Here is a 27,750-nt window from a genome sequence, read left to right as displayed (position 1 = left end):
TGGATACGCCTACCCCTTGAATACTGCGTGCAGTTCTGGTTGTCTCATCTCAAAAAAGATATATTAGAATTAGGGGTCTGGAACAGCTTCCATCTGAGGAGAGATTAAAAAGACTGGGACTGTTAAGCTTAGAAAAGAGCCGACTAAGGGGGGACATAATAGAGGTCTATAAAATCATGAAGGTTGTGGAGAAGGCGAATAGGGAAGTGGTACTTACTCCTCAACACATAAAACAAGAACCAGGGGTCACCCAATGAAATTAATAGGCAGCAAGTTTAAAACAAATATGAGGAAGTACTTCTTCACACAATGCACAACTAATCTGTGGAACTCATTGCAAGGGGAAGTTGTAAAATGCCAAAAGTACAACTGGGTTCAAAAAAGAACTAGATAAGTTCATGGAGGATAGGTCCATCAATGGCTAATAGCCAAGATGGTCAGGGATGCAATCCCATGCTCTGGGTGTCCCTAAACCTCTGACTTCCAGAAGCTGGGAGTGGACGACAGGGGATGGATCACTCGATAATTACCCTGTTCTGTTCATTTCCCACTGAAGCATCTGGCCCCTGCCACTATCAGAAGACAGGATACCGAGCTAGATGGACCATTGGTCTGACCCAGTATGGCTGTTCTTATGTGTTTGAGCTATGTTGGCCATGTGACAGTTAATCAAATGACATGTGGTAGGAGAGAGGCAGACATGCAGCTGCTTTTTGATTGTTTCTTTGTAATTCCTGTGTCCTTGTATATATTGACGGCACATGGACCGTTGGATGGGCGCCCTTTGGGGTGGGGTTTTATAAGCCTGGAATCTAAATAACTGTTTTGATGGGTGAGGTGGGCTGTGTTTCCCTTCCAGGTAGAGAATGCCACTGGGACAGGTGACATGGAGCGAGCGTCCCAAGCTTCTCGCACTGCCCGCATGCTGAATATCATCGGGATCGTCGTAGGAGTAATTTTCCTCATCATTGTAATTGTCATAGTGGTAGTGGGGAGAAACACCAAGTGATAGAAGACAGCGTCACCTTCTAAATACTCACCGGTGCTGGGCAATAGCCATGTATCCAGTGCAAGCCCTCCTACCTTCTCAAAGAGCCAGCTGGGCGCAAAAAGCCAAAGATGGGAGTCCTCAGCACCACTGAGACTGCCAGCCAGAAGCTGCATCATGCACAAGCACCATCCTGTCCTTCTAGAAGCATTTCTTCATAATTAATTGCTTTGTGCTTTTGAATTAACCAGATTAACATGGTTTTCTCTACTGGTACGCAAATATATTGTAACAAGATACAATAAAAAAGGATTTGTATACAAGTGTCTCCCTTCAAGTTTGTTCCCTGTTGCATTAATATACAGGCCCAAAGAATCTAGGTTATTGGAACGCTTCTTAAACTTTTATCCATTTTTATCCACTGTCCCACAGATGAGCTCACAACTAGGGTAAATTTATAGGCCCACTTTTTACAACAGTGTTGACATGAATGGTAAGCGATGGCTCCTGTATTTGTTTCCTGCTCTGCCACTGGACAGATGCCCTTTTATGATGCTTCCCCCTTTGTAAAGGTGCGGAATGGGGAAGTAGGTGGTATTAGGGTTGAATGCACTAGCCTGATACCTCTGGAGAGATGAATTCAAATCCACTCTTAGACCCTGATTCAGTAATGTTTTTAAGCCCCATTAACGTCAATGAGCACATGTTTACGCACTTTACTGAATCAGGCAGTTAGTTTCATTAGATTTTGGATTTAGAGTCTGATAGGAGTCTTGCCACTTGGTTCAGTGGGAGATGAATTGGGTTCATAGTTCACAGGTGGCTGAGTCTGGTAGGTCTCATCCTAGTCACTGCTTATTTATCTCCTAACCACCATCACGCAATTCGTCCAGGAATTGGAGTGGCAGGGGGTGCTGTTGGGCTGGACTGAGGTAGATCAGCACAGTTGGAGAGGGCCATGACTGTGATGTGACAGGTGGCAATTTCCTAGACAAACCTTAAGCTTAATACATTTGGGGTGCATTGTATTAAAATGCAATTGCTTATGTGTTATTGTGAGATTGTGTGTAACTTCTCTAGGAGGAGGGGGTATGCTAATATATTTCCTCCGGTTATCAGACCTTTTGAAGCTTTGCCCTGGCTAATCCATTGTCTGGCTGATTACCTATTCACGTTTCTTCCAACTGGATTTTCCAGGGAGCCAACAGACAAAGAAAGGAGTCTTTCTGATTTCTGAATTGTATTCTGAATAAATAGCCTGAGTTTAAGCTGATTCAGAGGGGCCTTCATTCTGATCCAGCAAAGGGACAAGGCCTCTGGCTCATGGAGGGTCCCACTCCTTAGGGCAGGGTTAGGACTGATATCAACCAGAACACTTGGGGTGATGGGGGGAGGGAGGAGGTGACCTCTGGCATGCTTATTAGCGTGCATGTAGGTTCTTTTAGTGTTTTTAATGTTTGATGTGTAATACTCTTACCATAAGAATAAATGTGTTTGTTTCGAAAGAGCTGTGTGGTCATTTATAACTGTGGGAAGTTACACGGTTATCAGTCTCGGAGGCGGAAGCCAAAAAGGCCTGCTTAGTTAGACTGTCATTTGCTGGAAATAACGCAGTGAAGTCCAGGAACTGTTCAACCTGTAAATACCCAAGTCAGAAGGGAGACAGAGGCAGGGCTCCACCCAAGAAAGGCAACAGCTATGGGAGGGCTAGGGGTGGAAGCCCCACATCCTTTCAAAAAGGTAAAAATGAAATAAAAAGACTATCATTTTTTGCAACCTCAACTTGATGCAGCCACATTATGTGGAGCCCCTACTGTTTGGTAAACATTCAGGTGGGGAAACTGTATCTCTGTTGCAATCACCCTTTCCTAAGCTCCAGGAAGTATGTGTATTTATCTTTCTTTCCTGAAGCATGAGTTACGGTAATTAGAAACTAGGAGCCCTAGTCTGTGTGGGAATGGCCTGACTCAGCTGAAAATATTGCCCAGAAGAATCTCCCTGTCCCCATTACTTCTCCTTTCTTTTCAGACCATTGCGAAGTACAGTAATGTGTGTGTCTGGGAAGGGCCTCCCCCATGCAATCTTTTGAAAGGGTATTTACCCAGGCTGGAGGGATGTGTGTAGTATTTTCACAGACCCTTGGGACCATTTGGGGCTGCTCCTTGCCTTACAAGCCTAATTAACCTTATGAAAAAGCCCCCTTGTGGGCAACTGGGTGGCTCTGGGGATCAGGAGTGGACCCTCGTATGACTCTGCCTTAGGTCAACAGTAACCAAAAGCTGCTGCTGTTTAGTGGCCCCCCTCCGTGAAATCATTTGATGGATTCAGCAATGTCCAAAGCCAAGGGCCTCCTGGCTGGGAGGCTTAGTGCACAGCGTTTCCAGGACTGTTTTCTAAGTACTTCGGCAGGAGGGAGAGGATGTATGTATGGGGAAAGGTTGTCCTCCTGCTGCTCACATTTTACCTGTTCCATAGATAGAGAACTCCAGTAAACACCCCGGGGTTGCCTGTCTGGCTCATCTCCCCAGCACTAATGCTCCTTTGCCCAATCCCTGAACCTACTGGCTTCAGTCCTACACAGATGGAGAAAGTGAGGCATAGGCTGTTTTGAATACAGCAGTTTCCCTTCAGGCTAATCATCTTTCCTGTAACTGACTCCCAGCCCAGTTAATGGGAGCCATGTGCGGGTACAGCCATCACCAGCCCAGTGGACCTGGTCCAACTAATTCTAAACAAAGCCATCGTTTCTCTCCAGATTCCACCAGACCGGGTGACATGGCTTTGAGAGTGTCACGCAAGAGGGTGGGGTGGGTTTTTTTCCCCACAAGTTAGCAATTGTAACTTGGAAAGAACAATCTGCTTTTGATTGGAGAGAAAGGGCCTCCCTTCAGCCTTTTCTGAAGCTATTTGCATCTCTGGTGTCAACAACTGCTTAGACTGGCAGCCAGGGCTCAAAGCCCTATGGAAAGAATGTGTGGGGGTGGGGGTTCTATCTATCATCATCTGCAAGCAGCAGTACTTAAAGGGCATCCCCAGGTTGATTTCAGTTTTTGGTTGGGTTTGTGACTCTTGAGCCCCCTTCACACATTCTTTAAACACTGAATGCAGTTGAGCTGTGACAGATTGTGACCTCCTTAGGTCTCATAAACTAAGCAGAGTGGGGCCAGCTCTGTACTTGGGTGAGAGACCTGTAAAGACAATGAGAAGCTGCAGGGAGTCACCTGCCTCCCGCTCTGGGTTATAGAAGTATTTGTTCAGGATGAATTAATAAAAGTCAGATGAATCTTGGAGCCTGGATTAAGCAGTGATTTTGAGCCCAGACGATCTACTTTTTGCTGATCCTCGTCTTGGACATCCCCAGACCAGTGCTCTTTGCCATGCCCTGAAACGCTTTCTAGGTCTGCTCAAACCAAATCTAAGTCTCTCCTTCATGGCATTGCAGAGCACTATTGCTCAGCTACCGGGATAATCCCTTTGCTAGGTAGCTTGTCTCAGATCACCTGTGGCCACCAATGGAAATAGCTAACCAGCTCCATTCAAGGCTTTGCTCAAAGGGTTGGCATTGGCTGCCTACCTTCTGTTAGAATCCCAATTCCAAATAATGAATTTTGGAGTTTGCTGGCCATGCTGAATTTTAAAAAACAAACATACATTTGTTTGGGTGGACCTGAAAAAAATTTTTTTTTGATTTTTTGGTGAATCTAAAAGTAAAAGAAAATTCATTTTGGGTCAAATGAAATATTTAGTTCTATAGGAAACTGTTTTCTCTAGATTTTGAGTTTTGTTGTTGTTGTTGTTTTGTTTTTACATTTCTGTATTTTTAAAATAAATTGAAAAGTCATTTTGACACAAAAAATTAAAACTTTTCATTTTCAAAGTATTCCAGGGTTGGAATAAGTCAAACATTTCAGCTTTCCCAGATATTTTGTTTTTTCAGTCAAAACAATTCAGTGAAACCAACACATATTTGTGACATTTTTGGTATCCCCAAATCTGTATATTTCACCAGAAACAATTTTGGCCAAAAATTTTCACCCGGCTCTAGCTGTGAACTCTGTCACTTGAGACATTTAAACCTGGACTGGACACAGCATGGGAAACCGTACTCTAGAGAGCAGCCCAGGATTGGCTGAGGGGGCTGGAGGAATGGGATAGCTGGTGCTTGTATTGTGACACTTCCTTCGGGGACCCAAGGTTTTCAGGCTCTTTGCCACTACCTGCCCTCAGCGTGAGGAAGACTTGTCTATGCCCGCAACCTGAAACCACTAGCCTCCGGCTGCACAGGCACTGCCTTCCTGCCCTTCGTAGGTCTCGCTTTCTCGGTACAGATTACCAATAGGCACATACCTTCCACCTGAGTTCTTGGAATGGCCTCTGGCACGCCCAGCCCATGTTCCATTGCACATTTACAGAACTCTGAGAGCTGCTACTCCCTAAAGGAAAAGCACACACCAGCTTGCAAGATTCAGCTCAGGATCACCACACAGCTCAACACACAGAACTTCAATATATACATATCGTGAAAAAAGGAATAAGTTTATTATCCAAACAGAGATTCAAGGACAGAAAGTGAGGATATTGCAAAGCAATGGTTACATATAAAACAAAATCATAACATGCTTTCTAGAGCCGACACTTACCTAACAAGGCGTTCCGCTATCTCCTACGAGATAGCTTACCTCATGTCCTTTTCTCAGCATTTTCAACCAGTTTAGCTGAGATCCATTCTCATAAAATCAATCCTACTGGCAGTCCTCACAGATTGAAGGAATAACTGGAGGTTCATCTACACCCCAGATATAGTTTCAAAAGTTCATTACCTTACTCCTAAACAAGATAACTCCTCTTGGTTTATTTTTTTCCTGAAGCCCCTGCAATCTATTGATTAGAATTTTGCTCAGACTGTAAATGGGTGTCCTTTGGGAACCACACAATACTCAGTTTGCACGTGGTGAGCCAGAGTGACATACGCATCTCTGTCTTGCATGACAGAGATATGTGGATCACCTGGTGGCCTGCCTTTACTCACAGTCCTAGGGAACATGATTTTCACATTTCCACGGTATGCATCTGATGAAGTGAGCTGTAGCTCACGAAAGCTCATGCTCAAATAAATTGGTTAGTCTCTAAGGTGCCACAAGGACTCCTTTTCTTTTTGCGAATACAGACTAACACGGCTGTTACTCTGAAACCTATGATTTTTACTATATATCCATAACTATTCACATGTTTTCCATACATGCATTTTGCAATGATTATGATGATCAATGTGACACAGGCTTTCATTACATGACCCCTTTTGATGAACCCAGGAGATCCGTGTACCCCTATGTACCCCGGGGCCATCTACCAGTTAGCATCAAGGGGTCCTTGGGTCACATGTCTCATCTCTCAATTCTATGTTCTTTGATTAATGCACATGCTAATGCAAAATCAGACCCAGCTTTGGCTCTGAGAAGCCCCCACCCCAGCTCCCTATGCTCCCTGCCCGCCACAGAGCCAAAATACAAGTTTGCCCCGGGTGCCTGTCTCCCTAAGGCCAGCCCTGCCCTTTCCCTTGCGCCAAGGCTCTTTCCTGCTCATTTTCAGCAGGCCGCTTGCACGCAACCAGACTCAGCACAGACTCAAAATCTGAAAATGCGCTTTCAGAACAGTTTGGAGTCACCTCAACACACTGTACGTCATACCCGGTCTCTCTCAGGGCTTCCTCCACCGACTCCCACTCCAGGTAGAGGCAGGAGAACCTGCGCTGGCCTACCATGTAGTAGGTTTCTTTCAGGACTGTCACCATCACCAAGTGGCCCCCTGGCTTTAACAGAGAACTGATGTTCTTCAGTGCTGCACGATAGCTGTTCAGGTCTTTGCAAGCAGCTTCCAAGCACAGTGTGGAGAGCAGGCAGTCGGCCTGGGGCAGAGACACAGGGGCCAAGATGTTGGATTGGGACACATCGCATTTCAGAACCTGCTTGACTTTCTTTCTCAACTTCTCTTCCTTCTCAGCCCACTTTTCCCTGCAAGAAATGTTATATTGTGTACCATTGCATGATTATCAGTCTGTCCATCAGATCTCAGCAAGGCGATGTTCAATGGAATCAAAAGGCAGCACATTTAAAACTAATAAGAGGGGACTTTTTTCCACACAGCATGCAATTAACCAGTGGAACTCATTGTCACAAGACACCACTGAGGCCAAGAATTAGACAAAAGGATAATAGCCAGTTACATTACAGTAGGGATTAACCATAACCAAGCCCTGGAAGGGCTATAAACCCTCCTGCTTCAGGGCATAAGCCAACCCCTGACTAGCTGGAGTTAGGAGGAAACTTTCCCTGGGTGCTAGGCATTTCACAAACTGCAGAGCAATATAGCAAGAAAAGACGTTGGTGTGACTCTCCATTCCTACTGATCCAGGAGCATGGGGAGCTTTGGACAGCTCAGCATTTTCTCTTTGCATCAACACCTTCTGTGCTTCTGATCTATGCAAGGAAAAAGGAGGTTCCAGTGGTTAGCATGCTAATCTAGAACCCTGGAGATCTGCATTCAGTTCTGTGCTCTGCCACAGATCCTTCTGAGTGGCCTTGAATAAGTCGCATAGTCTCACTGTGCCTCAGTTCCCTCTCTGGATAACGGGGGTAAGGTCACAAGGGTGTTGAGAGTCAATGCATTAATAAAAATAGAGAGTCTCTCAGACACTCTGGCAATGGGGGCTGTATGAGTTCCCAGATAAATAGAGACTCTTGCCTCTAATCTGCAGCCCTTCTTCCCCCAAAGTCCTGGGCTGTATCCTTCAACAGCTCTGCCTGAATCGCTCCCCTGCTGTTTCCGTCCTGGGCTTTGCCAATGTACCTCTATCCAGGCCAGCATTCCCTGACCCTTGCTCTGCCAGTCCTGCCCCCTTCAACCCCATGCTGCCAATGCATCTCATCTCTGAACAGCTGGTCCTTTGCCTGGCGTGCTATTTCTGTTCTACCCAGCTCTCTGCTGGTGCCCCGCACTCCTTCCTGACCCAAAGCCTCCACCCTTTGCTATTCCAGTTCTGCTCCCCCTACACACAGACACACAGCTCTGCTGATGCCCCTGGGTCCTAACCTACAGCACCCCTTGCTCTTCCAGCCCGGCACCTCTCCTGAACTGAGACTGCCAGTTAAAATCAAGTAGCTAGAACGATTCACCGCCCTCTGAAAACATAAGGTCTGATGTACTTGGAAATATTTTGTCCGAGCTTCCTGTGGATGTTTAGCTCTGGAGAGAGATTAGATAGCAAGTCTCTGAAACACAAAGCCCCACAGCAGACTGAAACACTATCACTGAGACACAGACAGCTGCTCTGTCTAGATACAACTGTTGTTTTATTATTTATCAATTGTGTTACCTCATTCACACCATGGCCCTTTGCAGACCCGTGTATAGACAAGAGCCCTGTTCCAAGGACCTTACTCTCCAGACTAACTAGAATTTTTTATTCTAGACAAGCTCTCAACAAGGTACCATGAGCGGCCCCTGCTGGCCCAGAGTGGAATTTTACAAACATTTACACGCTATTGGGAAATACAATTTGTGTGGTTTTCCAGGTTTCAATGTCTTGTTTAAACATATAACCCCACAGGAAACTAAAAAGCGAGAGGCATCCACGTTCTCTGCACTGGCCAAGTAGCAGGTTACAATGACTGAACCGTATTCAACCAGAGCGGAAAAAGGGCGAATTGAGAGAAGCAGGAGTGGGATCGGTGTTTGTACAGCTGCGCTTACACAGTTGGCAGTAACTATTTGCACTCCACTGAATGAATGTCCTGGGAGGGGTAATGCCCAGAACTACAAGCCTGGAAATTATCAAGTAAGGAGAGACTGTGGCATGGCACAGCAAAGGTGATGCATATAGAAACCTTATTACCAGAACTAGGGAATTTAGTAAAGGTCTGTGTCCTGGTTGGTCATTTCAATATGACTTTGGATTCAGGTTTCAAATCCCTCCACATATGCTTTTGAAAAACTGAGTCCTTGCCATCTACGGTGGAAGCAGTGGTCATGTAGTCAAAACAAAGACCCGCGTTTTAGTTCTCACTCTGCCACTGACTTCCTGTGTGATCTTGGGCATGTTACTTCCCCTCTCTGCACCTTAGTCTCCCCATCTTTAAAATGGAGATAAAAATACTTCCTTATCTGTCTCAGCAGTGTAGTTGTAGCCATGTTGGTCACAAGATATTAGAGATACAAGGTGGGTGAAGTAATATCTTTTATTGGACAAACTTCCATCCAATAACTTGATCCAATAAAAAAAATTTACCTCACCGACATTGTCCCCTTATCTGTCTACCTAGGTATTTATGCTATGCCCATCACCATGGTATTTCACCTTCCAGAGTTGTTATGAAGCTAAATTCATGTATGTTTTTAACACTCACAGTCAACCTCTGGAACTTGTTGCCAGGGGATATTGTGAAGGCCAAAAGTATAGCTGGGTTCAAATAGCATTAGGTAAGTTCATGGAGAATAGGTCCATCAATGGTTATTGGCCAAGATGGTCAAGGACACAATCCCATCCTCTGATGTCCCTAAGCCTCTGACTGCCAGATGCTGGGACCAGACAACAGGGAATGGATCACTTGATAATTGCCCTGTTCTGTTCATTCCCTTTGAAGAATCTGGCATTGGCCACTGCTGGAAGACAGTATACTAGGCTAGATGGACCGTTGGTCTGACCTGATATGACCATTCTTATGTTCTTATGAGATGGAAGGTGACTGAGAACTGCGAAGTATTAGTACATATTAGAATAGTTATTTCAGTACAATAGTGTGAAATTTAGTTGGTAAGCTCTCTGGGGCAGGGACCTTCTTTTTGCTGTATGTTTGTACAGCACCTAACACAAACGGGTCCTCATCCATGGCTATGCAGGCGTGCTGGAACAATTTTTATAGTGGGAGTGCTGACAGCCATTGAACCAAATTGTAAACCCTGTATATAATGCAATCAACTTCAAGCCTGGGGGTACTGCAGCCCCCTTATTTCCAGCACCTATGTGTGTAACACATCATGTTACCTATAAAAGTCTCCCTAAGGCGGATCCTTTTGAAATAGAGGGGTTTCAACATGAAATTTTGTCCTGAGAATTATTATTAAGGTCACCAATCATGCAAGGAAAAATGACAAATTCTATGCACAAAGAAAATGTATGTTCTAAATTTTCAAAAGTGACTAGTGATTTTGGGAGACCCTTTTTGGGTGTCCAACTTGAGCTACCTTAAAGGGAGCCTGATTGTCACACGGGAAGTGCTTAGGACATACTAGATTTGGGCCTTTTTTACAGCATCTCATTTAATGCACCCAAAAAACTAGTCACCTGGGAAAATGTGCAGAGCTGGTCAGAAAAATGTCCAAACCAAACGTTGATGGAAAATGATGGGGGAAGTTACACGAAGATGTCCATGGTTTTTTGTTTGTTTTCCAACCAGCTGCAATTAGTTAAAAAAAAAATTAGTTAAGTTTGAGAAGCATGCAGGCTTCAGCGCTCTGTGAGAGGTATGGGAGGCTTTCCTGATAGCAGCTACAGAGAATGTGTGACAGGATCATACTTCTGAGTTGTTTTATAATAAAGGCTGAAAAGAGAGGATTGTTATTCTGTTTGCAGCACTATTCTAGTCAAAAATTTTACACAACACAGAGGTAAACCCTAGGCCCTGACCCTAAAACACTTACACACTGCTTCACTTCAGCCAATGTATTATTATTTATTATTTGTATTACTACAACACAGGAGAGCTGGAACAATTTGTACAGTGGGGGTGCTGAGAGCCATTAACCCAAACTGTAAACACTGTATGTGATGGAAACCACTTCAATCCAGGGGGTGCTTTAGCATCCCCAGCACCCTTTGTTCCAGCCACTATGTGGCTATGGCTCGTGGGTGCTATGGTAATAAAGATAGTATCATAATCAGTATAACTAATAATAATAGTGACACATGACCTATAGGGTTCAGCTGGCAGCTTCCAAACATGGCAGTTGGATCCGGAGCGAGCGCTTCCAGTGGATTCCCATTTCTTGAGCCTCCCCTGCATCTGCCATATGTCAGCCTTTGGGTGTCCTACTCAGTTTGTCATTGTGTTTTCACATCACACTCTAGTAAGAGGTCCCCTCCCCTGCAGGGGTTCATTTCAGTGACAAGACATGTTTCCTCTGACTGGATCATCAGTAGCCAGGTCACCCTTCCTTACCTGTCTCCTTCCAGCTCACACACGTATTTCACCACTGGAGTCCAGTCAAACGCTCCTGGCTCATTCTTCAGCCATTTCTCCAGTTCCCGGCGGTTCCGGTCTGTATAGTCCGAAGCGATGATCTCCTTAAAGTTCTCGCAGGCGGAAAGGAGCTGATAAATGGTGGGGCCGCTGCCGATGTCAATCAGGGTGTCGCCTTTCAACCCACCTGGTTGGGAACGGCAGGGAGCAAAGTTACATTGGTGCATTGCATGACCCATAAGACGGAGAAGTTGTACTCAGTGCTGGTTGGGGTTTCTTTGAGGCGGGCTTTTTGTTTGTTTGGTTTTCATTTGCTTCTTTGATGCCTCATGCGAATAGTATGTAGGATGGAACACTCCTCCAGCAACAGCCTCAACACCTAAGGAGGTATGTTCTGGTTAGGGCCTTTGCCTAGACTAATGAAATCTGCCACAGACTCGCCGTGTGACTTTGGTGAGTCACTTAATCTCTCTGAGCCTCAGTCCTTCATGTGTTAAGCGGGAATAACAATCCTGCCTTTGTACATCTTGTCTATTTAGATTATAAACTCTCTGCCTAGGCTGAAGTTGGTTCCTTATTCCCAATTCCTTGTCTGTGGTACCAGCATCCTATCCACTGTTCCCAGTTGTTTATTTAACCTCCAAAATTGTTTAAAAATATGTCAATGTAAGATTAAATATTTTTAGAAATTTTATCAAATGTATGTGATTGAATGTGATAAAAATTTAAATGACTAATTACTTAATTATTTATTAATTGAATGACCAAATAAGTGGATTGGCAGTGTGACATGAGGCAGAGCATTGCACAGTAACAAAACTTCAGGTCAGCCAGCGGCATGCCTCAGTTCCTTCAGAAGAGTCTGACAGTGGCGGGGATGTGTCAGTCGGGGTGACCCAAGACTGATTTTGTCATGTTTGGCCCGTCAAAACCGAGCTCCTTACTTCATTCGTAATTGAATAATCAGCTCATTATCTTTCATATTTTATCAATTCAATCACATTGATAAATATATTTTAAATAATTTTGCCCTTTGAATAAGGGTCTAGGAACCATGAATAAGGAACTAACTTCAGTCTCAGAACTCTCTAGGGTAAGGACTTCCTCTGTGCTTGTACAGCGCTCAGCACACCAGGGTCCCGATCTCAGCTGGGGACTCTCTATACCATCACAATAATCATTCTATAGACGCTCATTATCACAGGTGTTCTGATACCATGATCCTCAACATGCTTTAAAAATGTTGCTAGAAACCAGAGTAGGGAACCAGCAGTGGAAAGGCTGACCCAGAATACCCTGGTTATAAACTGCTAAGCAGTGAGCCCAGTCACATGCTATGAGTTGCCACGGAGAAGTTCTCCAGGGTGTGTAGTAACATCAGTAACCCCTAGTCCATTTCCAGGTTTAGAATCCAGCTGGCAACATCTGTTACTTCTCATAACACATAGCAGGAAAGAAATCAGATTAATTTATGAAGAGGGGGGATTTTTTTTTGATTCCTGTGATATTAAAGGGTTTAACAGCTTGTACAACAGTGAGGATAGTTCCAGATTGCAACATTGATCATAATAGGATGCAGGGAACCAGGTCACCTGCTCCTTTTAGTAGTTGCAATTTGAAGTCCATCTGAGTCAGTGATTTTAATTCTCATGAGAGTCTGGGGTTGATGACACAGATGGCTCCCTAATCAGGGTCCCCCATCCTGAGTCTGCCATTCCAGCCTTGGGCCTCACCCTCGATTCTGCCATTGCATCTCATTCTTGAACTGCAACTCCCACTCGCTCTTCCCCTCCTGGGCTCTACCACACACAGCTCTGCTAATGCAGCTCAGACGCTTGTTATTCTAATCCCAGACTTCACTATACACAGCGCTGCAGACGCTCTTCAGTCCTGACTCACAGTCCCCACTTTTCTCTGTTCTAGGTCTCCTCCAACCCCAGCTCTGCCAATACCCCTCAGTCCTGACCCACAGCACCTCCAATGCATTATTCCAGCCCTCGACCGCTCCAGAACTGAGATTGCCACTGATGTATGGATTTTCAAGGGGAAAATTGAGTAGCTAAAACTAGCTGCAACACTTAGGAAATGAAGGGGCTAACTTAACTCGGAAATACTTTCAGTGGCTTAGTGTGAGTATGTAGCTCTAGAGACTAGTGTGTGTGACATACAAAACCCCACATCATACTGAACCATCATGGCCTCTACAGCTGCTAGTTACAATTAGAAATGCTCTCAATATTATTTATTATGTGCATGCCATGAGTATGAAGACAAGACTCCTGTCCTAAAAGCCTTGCTACCCTTATAGAACCTTGTTGTTTCCCGTCACGAGCATGTGATCACAGGACAGGGGAAAAGTTGAGAACTTCTCAGTCCTAGTGCACTATACCCGCAGGACACTATACTCACCTGAAATGAATATCTTAAACAGGCTTCTCAGATTTAATTCCAGAATTTCATTCCCTTGGCAATGACTGGAACCAAAGGAATAATAGGTCTTCAAATACACTGCAGGATTAAAATCTTTCTGGTAAGCTTCTCCCCCTGTGAAACTAGCTGGAGATTCCATCTTGCACAAACAACCTCTGCTCTGCATTTGTTCCGAACGGAGACTGATAGCTCTTCCGGTTGATACTTTAAGCCCCTCCTTGTACTTGCAAATTTCAGTTTCACTTCAGACTGGGAAATTTTTCAGGCTGAGAGATCCCACAGGATCTGCAAGATTTTCTCAGTCTGCAGAATCAAAAGAAGAAGCAGCAGAAAAGACTATATGGGGAAGAAAGTGTGTCGTGACCATATTTTCCCAATGGGAAAATGGGACACTGTGTGGGGCCGGTCTGCACGGGGCTAGCCTGAAGCCCCCTGCCACCCACCCGCATGGGGCTGGCCCAGCCCAAGCTGCTCTCCTCAGCCTTCCCTCCCTTCCACTCAGGGCTGGTGTTGCCGCTCTCCCACCTCCACCAGCATGTTCCTCCATGCCCTGCTAGGGGTCGCCCCCCACTTTTTTTGGCCAAACTGGGCGTTTGTCCCTTTTGCTGATCATCAGTTGGCAAGAACAAATGGTACAAATGCCCAGTTTGGCCAAAAAAGAGTGGGGACAGTTGGGACAGGGCTTAAAAAAGCAACTGTCCCAACCAAAACAGGACATATGGTCACCCTAGTCTGAGGCTATGTCTATACTAGCCGTGGAATGATGATCTGGTCCTGAGCTCAGATGATCTGGTCCGGTTCTGGTCTGGTCTGGTCCAGATCTGGAGCTCAGTCACCATCATAGGGCCTAATCACATCAGCCACACTATCAGAGGCTTGTTCACCTGCACATCTACCAATGTGATATATGCCATCATGTGCCAGCAATGCCCCTCTGCCATGTACATAAGCCAAACCAGACAGTCTCTAAGCAAAAGAATAAATGGACACAAATCTGACAACAGGAATCATAACATTCAAAAACCAGTAGGAGAACATTTCAATCTCTTTGGTCACTCGATTACGGACGTAAAAGTTGCAATTCTTCAACAAAAAAATTTCAAAACCAGACTCCAGCGAGAGACTGCTGAATTGGAATTAATTTGCAAACTGGATACAGTTAACTTAGGCTTGAATAGAGACTGGGAATGGATGGATCATTACACAAAGTAAAGTATTTCCCCATGTTTATTCCCCCCCTCCAGCCCCCCACTGTTCCTCAGACGTTCTTGTCAACTGGTGGAAATGGCCCACCTTGATTATCACTATAAAAGGTTCCCCCCACCCCCCACCCCTACCCCTGCTCTCCTGCTAGTAATAGCTCACCTTAAGTGATCACTCTTGTTACAGTGTGTATGGTAACGCCCATGTTCTCTATGTATATAAATCTCCCCACTGTATTTTCCACTTTATGCATCCGATGAAGTGAGCTGTAGCCCACGAAAGCTTATGCTCAGATAAATTTGTTAGTCTCTAAGGTGCCACAAATACTCCTTTTCTTTTTGCGAATGCAGACTAACACGGCGGCTACTCCGATACTTTTCTTAAGAGTTTCAAGAAGGCCATTTCCCATGAGAGGTAAAATGCAACGAAGGACCCCATATACAGCATTCCTCACACACAGGGATGTCCGTAAAGTGCTTTGAGAGTCTCATGTGAAAGGGCTATTGTGACAATGATCAATAGATACAACAGTCCAAATTAGGGTGACCAGATAGCAAGGGTGAAAAATCAGGACGGGGCTGGGGGGTGATTGGCACCTATATAAGACAAAGCCCCAAATATCGGGACTGTCCCTATAAAATCGGGACATCTGGTCACCCGAGTCCAAATACATGTGATGTAACAGGCTAAAAATTGAGGTTGCCATTTAGGCTTGCTTGAGCCTCATTCAAATGAGAACTTCAAGATCTGGCCCAGTGCAATGTGAAGAGCCACCTTACATGCCCTGCTGCAGGTCAGGGATAGGCAGCACTTGATTGCAGTGCCCAGGAGCTGTACACAGATGGTACGCGGACACCAGAACCACAGCCTTACGCCATGCCCTGAACTGTCTTACTGTGGTTTTTCAGGACAAAGCGTTGCAGAGAATGTGGTTAGCAGCAGTCAAAATAGGTTGGCCATCCTATATCTCCCCCTGCTGGGTGTAGTATGTATGCAGATGCCTCTTTACAGTGCCCTACCAGTATTTATCAAAATTTATGGGGTTGAAAAGAGCTAGCTCAGCGTAAGTTATTCATTGTTTATTACATGTGGAAGCAATAGTGAGTGTACTCTCAAGGCACATTTTGTGCTGCTTATATTATCTAAATTATGCTCTCCCACCAAAATCAGAGAGCTGATCCAGAGCATTTTCATTCTGGTTTCCTATCCGAAAGTAAATGGTAGGGAGAATACACTGTAGTTAGACGATGAATGTTTTTTGCTAATACTCAACTACATTGAACTCTCCTGTTTACTGGCAGCACAAGACTTTCTATTGTAGTTCAGAAAAGAAGCCCCGAACAAAACTCTGGACCCAAATAATCCTGAATTTTACCAAAGTCTGGGTCAAAATCTGAGCTTTGCATCTGGCTCTGAATTGTATTATGATCCATCAGAGCCAAACATGCCCAAACTTTGGGGAGATTCACATGCAGAGCTGGACTTCCGGGCTCAGGTGCATGTTCTCACAAGACCTGTTGCTTGTGTATGAAGGTGTAGCCTCACCGCTCATCCCCAAGACTATGTGCTGTTCAAATTCTTATCAGTAATTCCAGTCCATCCCAACACACCAGGCTAGAGCATCCCGCTCAGCAGCATCTCAGAGAAAGTCGGGAGTACAACACCTTGAGAATCCAAGAGTTCAGGGCCAAAGCCCATGAAATATTTAGATAGACCAATATATAAGTGCACTTTGTGTTTTATGGCTCACACAATGAGATGGATTAAACATAGTATGGTCAGTCTGTTGTCTAGCTAAGCTCTGTCCCATGGGGCCGGGACCAAATAATACTCCAGGATTGCTCCTACTAGATAAAATTAAGGGGCCGATCCTGGATCCCACTATGAACCTACTGTATTTCTCTCATGCAGAAAGGGTTCCACAGTCTGACCCACTGACAGCTCAATACAATATTGGTCAAACCTGGAAACTATTTTGTACAGGCCTGTTGAATTCGAATGACAATGATCTTTTGACTCATTCTAAACAGACCTGACAATTTGAATTTCCTACCCATGGATTCTAAATGACAGAATTCACTCCTTTAAAGAGGGGAGATCACAGGATATAAGCTTCACACTAAGGTTTTGGGGTGTTCTTCTGCACAGGATGAAGTTCGCCCAAAACAAAACACTTCTGGAAATGTGTGTTACAAAGCAAAGAATCAAATTAACATTGACTCTACTCAGCAATGATAAGGCCTCAGCTGGAGTACTTGTCCAGTTGTGGGCATCATGCCTTGAGCAAGATTTGGACAAATAGGAGAAAATCCAGAGGAGAGCAACAAAAAGAATTAAAGGTCCAGAAAAGATTAAAACAATTGGGTTTGTTCAGTCTGGAGAAGAGAAGACTGAGTGTGGGGGGGACATGATGTCTTCAATTACATAAAAGGTTGTTATAAATAGGAGAATGATCCATTGTTCTCCTTATCCACTGAGGACAGGACAAGAAGCAATGGGATTAAATTGCATCAAGAGAGATTTAGGCTAGACATTAGGAAAAACTTCCTAACTGTGAGTATTAGAGAACAAATTGCTTACTGGAGTGATGTCTATTTTCAGGGTCTTTGGGGGACCTTTTTTATTTTTGGTTTGTGGATCAGGTTTAACAAATGCCAAATCTCCAAGTGAAACTAAGCCCAACCTTTAATGCCAAATTTTGCTCAGAACTCATGCCAAGGTTGCTGATGCATCCTGAACCCTAGCAAACTTTTTAGCAAGGATTTGTAACAATATCTTGAACTAGGTAAGGTTGCTTTAGCATCTCAGCTTAATGCTTTCCCTATAAATGTTTCAGTTTGGATACCCCGCCATTCTCTGCCAACAGCTTCCGGCCTCCACAGGACTTTGATGCTGAGCCCCATTGGGGACCTTAAAGAGACTCTGAATCCCCCTCTCCCATGTATTCCCCCTTGATCCTGCTCCCCTTTTTTCCCCTTGAAATTTCTGCCTGCATTCTGTACTGCTGCAAACTCTTCTGGCCTGTTTTTCCCCAAGGATCTCTTTGTTGATAAATTTGCATTTGATCAGTGAGAGTTGCTGGCCCTGCATAAAGGCAGCTTTGCAATACTCAGGGGATTTAAATAACAAGCTTCTTCCAGCTCAGTACCTGTCCTGTCCAGCTCACACACACCGTGCAACCCCAGAGTCCGACTCCACTCCAGCTCATTCTTCAGCCAGTTCTGCAGTTCCTGGCAATTCCAGTCCCTGTAGTCTGAAGCAATGATCTCCATAAAGATCTTGCAAAGATCTAGAAGCTGGTAAATGGTGGGCCACTGCCGACATTCACCAAGGTGTTTTTTACACCTCCTGGTTCAGACTGGGGAATTCTTCAAGCTCATCATGTCCTAACCAGGCTAAATGCAGCTGCATCTCAATTACACTGGGCTGTTTTTCCAATGCATTTTTTTTTCTGTTAAAATCACGCCCTGCTTCCATTCAGGGCAATAGCCAAACTCCCACTAATTTCAGTGGCCTGGGGCTTTGCCCTTAGGACTTTAAATCTTCTAAGCAATCTCAGCTCAGTTGGTGTTATGAGTAGTGACAGCTTAGATTCTGCTCTGGTTCTCCCTATGACCTCCCACCCACAGTCAGAGCGAGGAATCTGAACTCTGTCTGAACTGACCCAGCATCAGGAGTCTGCCTCTGAAAAGGTTCGTGGCCCTGCCAATAGCAAAGACACAGAGGCTATTGATCTCAGCTGTTCAGATTGGCACTTTGCTCTTTTTGTTTTTTCTGCCATTTTTTTAAAAAAAATCACATTAGATTTCAAGGTAGCAAGTCAAACGACAGATTAGATACAACCTGCATGTTCTGTCAATGGGTCCTAGCAACATGCTAGGGCGGCGGTTCTCAAACTGTGGGTCGGGACCCCAAAGTGGGTCATGACCCAATTTTAATGGGGTTGCCAGGGCTGGCGTTAGACTTGCTGGAGTCTGGGGCTGAAACTGGAGCCCAAACCCCTCTACCCAGGGCTGATGCCAGGGCTTAGGCTCAGGCTTCTGTCCCCTCTCCCGGGGCCATGTAGTAATTTTTGTTGTCAGAACCATGCTGGTGGCTTCCAAGGCCTGGTCTACACCTAAAACCCAGGCTGGCCTTGCTACGTTGCTCAGGGTTGTGAAAAATTGTACACGTTGTGCTCCATAGTTAGGTTGACCTAACCCCACCGAAGATGCAGCGAGGTCGATGGAAGAATTTTTCTATCGAACTAGCTACTGCCTCTCGAGGGGGTGGAGTCACCCTAGCAATGGGAAAACCCCTTCCGTCACTCGAGTAAGTGTCTCCAACGCTAGAGCGGCACTGTCCCACGGTAGCGCTTCAGGTGCAGACATGCCCTATGGAAAAAAGAAGCAAGTTCTCAGGGCTTTTTTGAGTCTGCAGATTGGCTTGCCTCCAGCCCCCGCCAAAGGAACTTGTGTTCTGAGTATAGCCCCGCCACCAGCATTTTGCACACATCCTCTCAGGAACAGAGAAGGGAATTGACTTTCTTGACCTGGAATTGAGCTTGACAGCTCAGGCGCATCTCTGAGGAGATCCAACAAGACCAGGTGCTTGAGCCAGAAGTTCTGGATGCCCCTCTCAGCCCCAGACCTGCATCCATCCAGATTCTTATCTGGAATTCTGACCTATCTGACCAGTCCAGCCAGTGGCGTCCCACTTTGGAGAGCAGCCGTGAGAAACTGGGGAGCATAGAACCTGGGGAATATCCAACAGCGTAGGCTCCAGGCCCACAGAACATTACAGAATTATATATAATATTACAGCTGCATTGTGCTCTGCTGATAAAATAGTATGGATGATACATGTGGCAGAGACTGGCCTGTGGTGGGGGTCATGACCAGAGTATCTCTGGGTTCCATGATCCTTGGCTACTAGAACAGCCCTTTGCAGGCTCTTACTAGCCAGTGCAATTTGGAGTAGCCCTTCAGCTGCTCTAACTTTTGCAAAGAGCTGAACTGGCTGCCAGTTAGCTAAAGGTTCAGGAGGTAAAGGAGTGGGGGAAGAGAAGGAGGCACAAAGCCACATTCATCTCCTCACCTCAGTTAGGTGCTGCCTGAACACAGACTGACTGGACCAGAGGACCAAGCCCGACTTGTCTAATTCCATTGAAAATTGCATTTCCGGAGAAACCTGAAACCTGAACTAGCGGACAAAAAATTAAGATTAGAGCCCATGAGCCCATGTTCATTAAAGCAATGGAAAGCTATGCACATTGGATAGGGTTCGAATAGAGCAAATCCATCTCAATATCCTCACTGGGAATATTTAATGAGGCCAGTTTTTTCACACAAAAAATACACATTTTTCATACCGTAAAACAGAAGATTTCAAGGAGTAACATGGCATTTCACTAACACAAGAAGAGCATCAATCAAAGTAATATAAGGTGCTAAGTACGTTTACAGAAACAAAACCATTCCTCTGACTATGTAGCTCATTGGAGCTTTTCTTTGGCAAATGCCAACAACCAAGCAGAACTTGGATAAAAATTATTCAAAAATTGCAAAAATTTAAAAAAAAAATAGCGACCAAAATTGTCTGTTGGAACTCATCCTGCAGAGAAGCATTTCCTCAGTTGAGTTCATCCTGCAGCAACAATTTAGCTGCTTATATTCTCCTGTATTTGTCATGGGCATTGTGTATTTCACAACAAAGGGTTAATGTATTTAACATTGCTGGAGAAAATACTGCATTGATTTCATTGTTATGTTTATTAGTAATATTAAGCTCTGTTCCTTTGGGGAGGGTTTGCTTTACCCGTACTCCCCAAAGAATTTATATTGCTTCCTCTTTGCGAGCGAGAATGAAGTACATCCCAGAGAAATCAGAGCTGTCATCAATGAAATTATCATCCCTGAAGAGAATCTCAAACTCCTGAATGATGAAGCCAGTTTCACTGAGGACTTCCCTCAGAAATTCCTCTCTCAGGACCAAACACGAGAACCTTTTGGGGCCAACCATGAAGAAACTGCAGCCCAAATCTCCACTCAGCACCAAGTGCCCTCCTGGCTTTAACAGGGAGCTGATGTTCTTCAGAGCATTGCGGTAAGTGTTCAGATCTTTGCAAGCAGCTTCCAAGCACAGTGATGAGATCAGACAGTCAGCTGGAGGCAAGATGATTGGATGCATGGGGTTGCTTTTGTGGACATCACATTTTAGAACCTGTTTGATGGTTTTCCTTAATTTTGTCTCTTTCTCAGTCTTCTTCTCCCTACAGAGATATACACATATACAATACAAGATGAACTCCCAAGGGTTATCTGCAATTTCAGTGTCTTTCTATGATATAGATGTGAATATTAGGAGGAAAACATTGTTTGCTAGAATGATGTCTATTTGTAGGACCTTGTGTTAACTATCTTTAGTTCCTTCTTCTCTGGGTCAGTTTTAAGACATGCCAGAAAGCCACCACATTTTGCTCAGAACTCATCCCAGTTTGCTAACAGGGTCATGAACTCTGGCTACTTTTTCAGGGGACCCCCGATTAAATTGTGATTTTGTAAGAAAATATGCAAACAGGTGAATTTACTTCAACAACACTTTACCAGTGGATAACTGTCTCCAAGGTCTCTAATACTGAGAACCACAGGGGATCCTATACAGATTCTATCATGACTAAAAACCACATTCCCCCAGGTTTCTATTTTCTCCCCAGAAATTCTGCCTGTATTCACCACTGATTATATTGCTGATCAGCATAAGTAGATGTTGCTACATAGACAAACTAAGCAATACACAAGGGATTTAGGCAATCTGCTTTTTCCAGCCCCGGTACCTGTTTCCCTCTAGCTCACACACATATTCCACCACTGGAGTCCAGTCAAACGCTCCTGGCTCATTCTTCAGCCATTTCTCCAGTTCCCAGTGGTTCCGGTCTGTATAGTCTGAAGCAATGATCTCCTTAAAGGACTCGCAGGCAGAGAGGAGCTGGTAGATAGTGGGGCCGCTGCCAATATCAATCAGGGTGTCCCCTTTCACCCCACCTGGTTCAGAATACAGAATTCTTGGAGCTCATTGCATCTTAACCAGACTAAATGCAACTTCATCTCAATTAAGCTTAGTTGATTGAGTTTTAATACATCTAGAGCTAAATCTTGCTTCCATTGAAGGCAATGGCCAAACGCCTAGTTACTTCAGCGTTACCAAGCTTTGGCTGCAAGTCCTCAATGCTTCTTGACATGGAAATTAACATCAGATACTCTCCTGCATATCTAAACTAACCCAGGCAGCAGTATAGAAGACGACAATGTTGACGCTGCCCGGAAGATGTATACGGAATGAGTGCTCTTTTTGTAGCTGTAAGAATACTATTGTACATCAGGCGGAGCTATTCACAGTAATGATTATTTACTCAGCTGTTACAGGGCTTCATACCATGGACCTGATTCACCACTGACCGTCACCTTGTGTCGTCACATAAACTCCTCCTCTGCAATGTATAAATGAATTGATACAGAGCAAAGATGAACATTTATGTTTCCAATTAGCAGGTGTTAGTAATTTTCTTCTGTTTAGACTCCTGCATTCAGTCCCTTTCCATGGTGGATTGATACCGTAGTATGTGCTTTTTGTCGCACTTACATTTTTGTTCAGTTTTAGTTTCTCTGTCATGCAAGATGCTCTAATTCTATTACCAGTCCCCTGAGCCATGCAATACCAAACTTAGAAGTTACTTTTTACTTAAGGACAATCCCCAGGCTTACATGATGTGTCTATGGGGTTACAGTAATTGTTAGAAATAGAAAATGTACAATGCGATGCATTATAGCTGACATTTGCAATCCAACAGCTTTGTAAACAGTATTAAAATTTGCATCACATCTACTTCCTAATAAGGGATGCAAGCAAGTATATTCAATAATTTTACTGCAGGGGTGATTTTGAACACATTTAGAGCTATTGATAAAAGACCTCATTTCCACTCCCAGGAGAAGGCTAAAGGGAAATTTGCTATATAATAATTAATAATAACTAACTTTTCTGTCTAGTGCTTTACATTTATACAGCTCCAAGCGCTTTGGACCAGAACACTCATGTCATTATCCCTCTTTTACAAATGAGGCACAGAGAGGTGATGTGACTTGCCCGGGGTCAAAGGGAAGGTCAATGGCAGGCTTGAGAACAGAACTCAGGTGTCCTGAGTGTTAGTCCAAGGCTGTACTGCATAGAAACTTGCAGAAAGGGGAGGATGGGAAAAGCTTTCTGATAATCTGTGGTACTTCCAAAGGCTGAACAATAATATTTAGCCTATTTAATGGGCTTTTTATCTAGAAACGCTAGCTGAAGGGTCCTCAGCCCCCCTGTGCAGCAAGGTGAGACTTGATGAACTGCCATAGCATGTTTGTTGCACATCGGCTAGGGGTGACTGTGGAAACCAAATAACTAATGCATATTACAGGATACTTCACCACAACCCAGGCCAAAGGGAGGCATGATAATAACTTGGTTTCTGATGTCACAGACAGGGATAGATGAGCAGGGATGAGTCCCAAATCCCACCTAAATGCCATACCTGAAGTGAAGGTTTTACAGTATTGTTTCAGGATGAAGATAAGAAAGTCATCTCTCCAGGTGTCTTCCCCAAACTTAAAATATTCCAGGAAGGCCTTTGGATCAAATTCTGCCTGGTAAACATCGCCTCCGGTGAACTCAGTCATGATGCTCCCTCTGAATCTGCACATACAATGCGTTGCTTTTCCCTAGGATTCCTGTGCACAGCCAGCTGCTCCTGATCATTCAGAATCTGAACTCGGCCTTTTAACTCTTTCCAGCAGCTTTGTAAACAGTATTGAAAAATTGCATCACTCTGCCTTTTAACACTTTCTTGGGCCTGAAACCTGAGAGCAACCGTGAACCGCAGCCCAATGGTGTTTACCTTTAGACGTACTACTTTCTGTTCTTTTATACCTTTTTAATCCCATTTCCTTTCCACACCTACTGAGCAAGTTACAGCGCCCTAAAGGAATCCCAAGCTGCAGCAGGTACAGCGTTCTGTGAATAGGTCATGTCGCCATGCCGGCCTCACCCCTTCCAGAGCTCACAAATTGTGTTCGTGGGCAGTGGGAGGGTCCTGAGATTAGGTGAGGGTCTGTCACCAACTTCAATGCTCAAGTCTATGGGTGAAGAGAGAAAGGAGAATCATGAAAAGATCAACTTCAGAAGCACATAGACTATCATAACTCATGCTGCAGCATTAATATGACTCAACCCCTCATTGACATATGTCAGAAACTCTGCAAGGTGTCTTTACTAAACTGGTGTAAGCAGCAGGGATTGTGACAGTGTGAGATATCTACTGAATGAACAACATGTTCATGGACTAAAAAATTCTGCTGGATCTCAGGCAGAGCAATCTCTAGTAAGGACCTTCATTGGAGGATTGCTGAGCTGCAGGTTTGGCCCTGATTTACAGTTGCCCGGGACCTGTATATGTTGCATAGAAGATCTATGTGGAATGAGTTCTCTGTTTGTGAAAGTAAGAATACTCTCATACATCAGGCAAAGGTGTCCTCTGTAGAGATTATTTACTAGGACCTGATTCACCACTGACCATCTTGTGTCCTCATATACACTCTTCCTCTGCAATACATAAAATAATTAATGCAGAGCAAAGACTTATGTTACCAGCGATTTCCTCCTGTCTAATCTTCTGATTTCAGTCCTGTTTCATTCAGGATTCATACTCCAGCATGTACTTTTTATTGCATCTATATTTCTTTTAATTGTTTTCATATTGCAAGATGTTCTAACCAGTCCCCTAAACCATGCAATCCCACATTACAAGTTACTGTACTTAAGGGCAATACTTAGGATTGCACTCTGTGTCTATGGGGCTGCAGTAATTGGGAAAAATAAATAATAAAAAACACATGATGCCATACAGCTGGCATTTGTATTGCAATGGCTTAATGCACAGCATTAAAAATTGCAGCACTCTACCTTTTAAGGCTTTCATAGCCCCGCAAGCTGAGATCAGCTGGGGAATTCAGCCCTACTGTCTTTAACTATAGATGTACAGCTTGTTATTGTTTTAAACCTCCTTTTTATCCCATTTGCTTTGTTCAAATCCAGGGCTGGTTACAGGTCCCTAAAGGAATCCAAGCTGCAGCTGATACAGAGTTCTGTGACCAGTTAGCAGCACTCTGCCAGCCTTACCCCTTCCAGAGCTCACCAGTAGATACATGCACAGGGGGAGGGTTCTGAGATTAGGCTAGGTTTGTGTCACAGACTTCAGTGTTCTAGTGTGGGGGGAAAGGAAGAGAAAAAGGAAAGTCACGTACAAATCAACTTCAGTAGTTTGTGACCTCTCATACACCATCCTGCAGCATTCGTGTGGAGAAACCCATTGTTGACATATGTCTGCAAGGTGTCTTCACTAAACTGGTGTAAGCAGTAGGGATTGTGACACTACACGTAAAATGTATACAGAATGAGCAACCTGTTCATGGACTAAAGAATCTCACTGGATCTCAGGCAGAGCTGTCTTGGGTGAGGATCTTCATGAGGGTATTGCTGAGCTGCACATTTGGACCCAATTTACAGTTTCTCTGGACCTGAGTAGACACCTCATGGAAGATATCTACAGCATGAGTACTCTCTTTGCAGAAGTAAGAATATTCTTGTACATCAGGCAAAGGTGTCCTCAATATAGATTAGTTACTTGGGCTCCACACCAGGGACCTGATTCACCACTGACCTGTACCTTGTGTCATTGTATAAACTCTTCCTCTGCAATATATAAAGTAATTAATACAGAGCAAAGACAGACATTAATGTTTCCAATTAGCAAGTGTCATTTTCTCCTCTCTAGTCTTCTGCATTCAGTCCCATTTCATTCAGCATTCATCCCCCAGCACGTACTTTGTATTGCATTTATATACCTATTCAGTTTTAGTTTTTCCGTAATTGTAAGATGCTCTAATTCCATGACCAGTCCCCTGAGCCCTGCAATTCCCAGTTACAAGTTACTGTACTTAAGAACAATCTATAGGGTTACACAATGGCTGAGTCTACAGAGGGATAAAAAACCTGCAGCTGATTCAGGCTTGCGGGACTAAGGTTTTGGGGCTGAAAAATCTCTGTGTAAATGCTCAGACTTAGCTTGGCGCCCAAGATCTGGAGCCATGCAAAGGAGAAGGGTCCCAAAGCCCAGGGTTCAGCTCAAGCCCAAATGTCTACCCAGTGATTTTTAGCCCTGCAGCCCATGCTCTGCAAGCCTGAGTCAGCTGAGGTAAGCCAGCCACAACTGTGACATACGTCTTTTATCCCTGTGTAGACATGCCCTATGTGTCCATGGGGTTGCAGTAATTATTAGTAATAAAAAATACAATGTGATGCAACATAGATGGCATTTGCAATCGAAAAGCTTTGTAAACCAGTGTTAAAAATTGCATCACTCTGTTTTTTAACACTTTTATATCCCTGCAAGCAGCTACGGAAAGCAGCCCTATCATATTTACTCTCAGACATAAAGCTTGCTGGTGTTTAAAACCTTCTTTTAAATCCCATCTCCTTATCACAACCACAGGGCAGGTTGCAGGTCCCGAAAGGAATCCCAAGCTGCACCTGATACAGATTTGTGTGAATAGTTATTAGTGCCCGGCCAGCCTTTGGACCTGATTTACAGTTTCCCTGCACCTGTGTAGACACTGAATGGAAGATACGTATGGAACAAGTACTCTTTTTACAGAAGTATGCATACTACTGTACATCAGGCAGAGGTGTCCTCAATAACGATTATTTACTAGGATGTTACAGAGCTTCACACCACAACCAGATTCAGCCCTGACCTTCACCTTGTGGCACCATATAAAGTCTTCCTCTGCAATGTATCAATTAATTGAGACAGAGCCGACATATATTAATGTTTCCAATTCGCACGTATTAGTTATTTTCTTCTGTCTAGCCTCCTACATTCAGTCCCTTTCCATTCAGGATTCATACCTCATGAGGTACTTTTTATTGCACTTACATTTCAATTCAGTTTTAGTTTCCATAATGCACGATGCTCTAATTCCATGAACCAGTCCCCTGAGCCATGCAATCCTCTGTAACATGTTACTGTATTTAACAACAATCCTTAGGTTTACACTGTGTGTTTATGGGCTTGCAGCAAATGTTAGTAATAAAAAATACACAGTGATGCAATATAGCTGGCATTTGCCCTCCGAAACCTTTGTAAACAGTATTAATTGCATCACTCTGCCTTTGAATGCGTTTGTATCCCTGCAAGATGAGTGTAGCTGTGGAACTCAGCCCCTACCGTCTTTAACTTTAGATATGCATCTTGCTGTTTAAAACCTTTTCTTTAAAAGCCTGTTTGCTTTTCCCAGCCACAGGGCTGGTTACAGGTCCCTAAGGGAATCGCCGGCTGAAGCTGATACAGAGTTCTGTGCCCAGGTAGCAGCACTCTGCCAGCCCCAGCCCTTCCAGAGCTCACCAGTAGATACATGCACGGGGAAGGGTTCTCCGATTCGTCCAGAGTCCTGTCACAGACTGAGGTGCTCTAAGTGTGTGGGCGAAGAGAGAAAGTCACATACAGATCAACTTCCGTAGCTTGTGAACTCTCATGCACCGTGCTGCAGCATTAGTGTGAATCAACCCATTGTTGACATGTCAGAAACTCTCCAAGGTGTCTTCTCTAAGTTGTGTTAGCAGTAGGGATTGTGACAGTGTCGGACACTGCGTGTAAGATATATACTGAATGAGAGTCCTGTTCATGGACTAAAGAATCTCATTGGATCTCAGGCAGAGCTGTCTCTGGTAAGGATCTTCACGAGGGTATTGGGGAGCTGCACATTTGGACTCGATTTACAGTTGCTCTGCACCTGTGTAGACCCTGCAAGCACGAGTATA

General features: G+C 44.3%; 2 protein-coding genes across 2 annotated transcripts; both read right to left on the bottom strand.

The window, feature by feature from the left end:
- Positions 1–5,499: 5,499 nt before the first annotated feature.
- On the bottom strand, positions 5,500–13,819 carry LOC144278419 (nicotinamide N-methyltransferase-like). The gene is made up of 3 exons (XM_077839696.1): positions 13,633–13,819; positions 11,203–11,410; positions 5,500–6,999 (listed from the first exon to the last, which is right to left on the bottom strand). Exons 1-3 carry the CDS (start codon positions 13,817–13,819, stop codon positions 6,522–6,524), a joined length of 873 nt encoding a protein of 290 aa, XP_077695822.1. The 3' UTR covers positions 5,500–6,521.
- Positions 13,820–20,670: 6,851 nt separating this feature from the next.
- On the bottom strand, positions 20,671–23,552 carry LOC144278394 (nicotinamide N-methyltransferase-like). Its single transcript, XM_077839650.1, has 3 exons — positions 23,408–23,552; positions 21,671–21,878; positions 20,671–21,106 (listed from the first exon to the last, which is right to left on the bottom strand). Exons 1-3 carry the CDS (start codon positions 23,550–23,552, stop codon positions 20,671–20,673), a joined length of 789 nt encoding a protein of 262 aa, XP_077695776.1.
- Positions 23,553–27,750: the final 4,198 nt, after the last annotated feature.

This window comes from Eretmochelys imbricata, chromosome 22, assembly GCF_965152235.1.
Source record: "Eretmochelys imbricata isolate rEreImb1 chromosome 22, rEreImb1.hap1, whole genome shotgun sequence".
In the NCBI taxonomy this organism is placed as follows: domain Eukaryota; kingdom Metazoa; phylum Chordata; order Testudines; family Cheloniidae; genus Eretmochelys; species Eretmochelys imbricata.
This window is presented reverse-complemented; position numbering and strand designations above follow the sequence as displayed.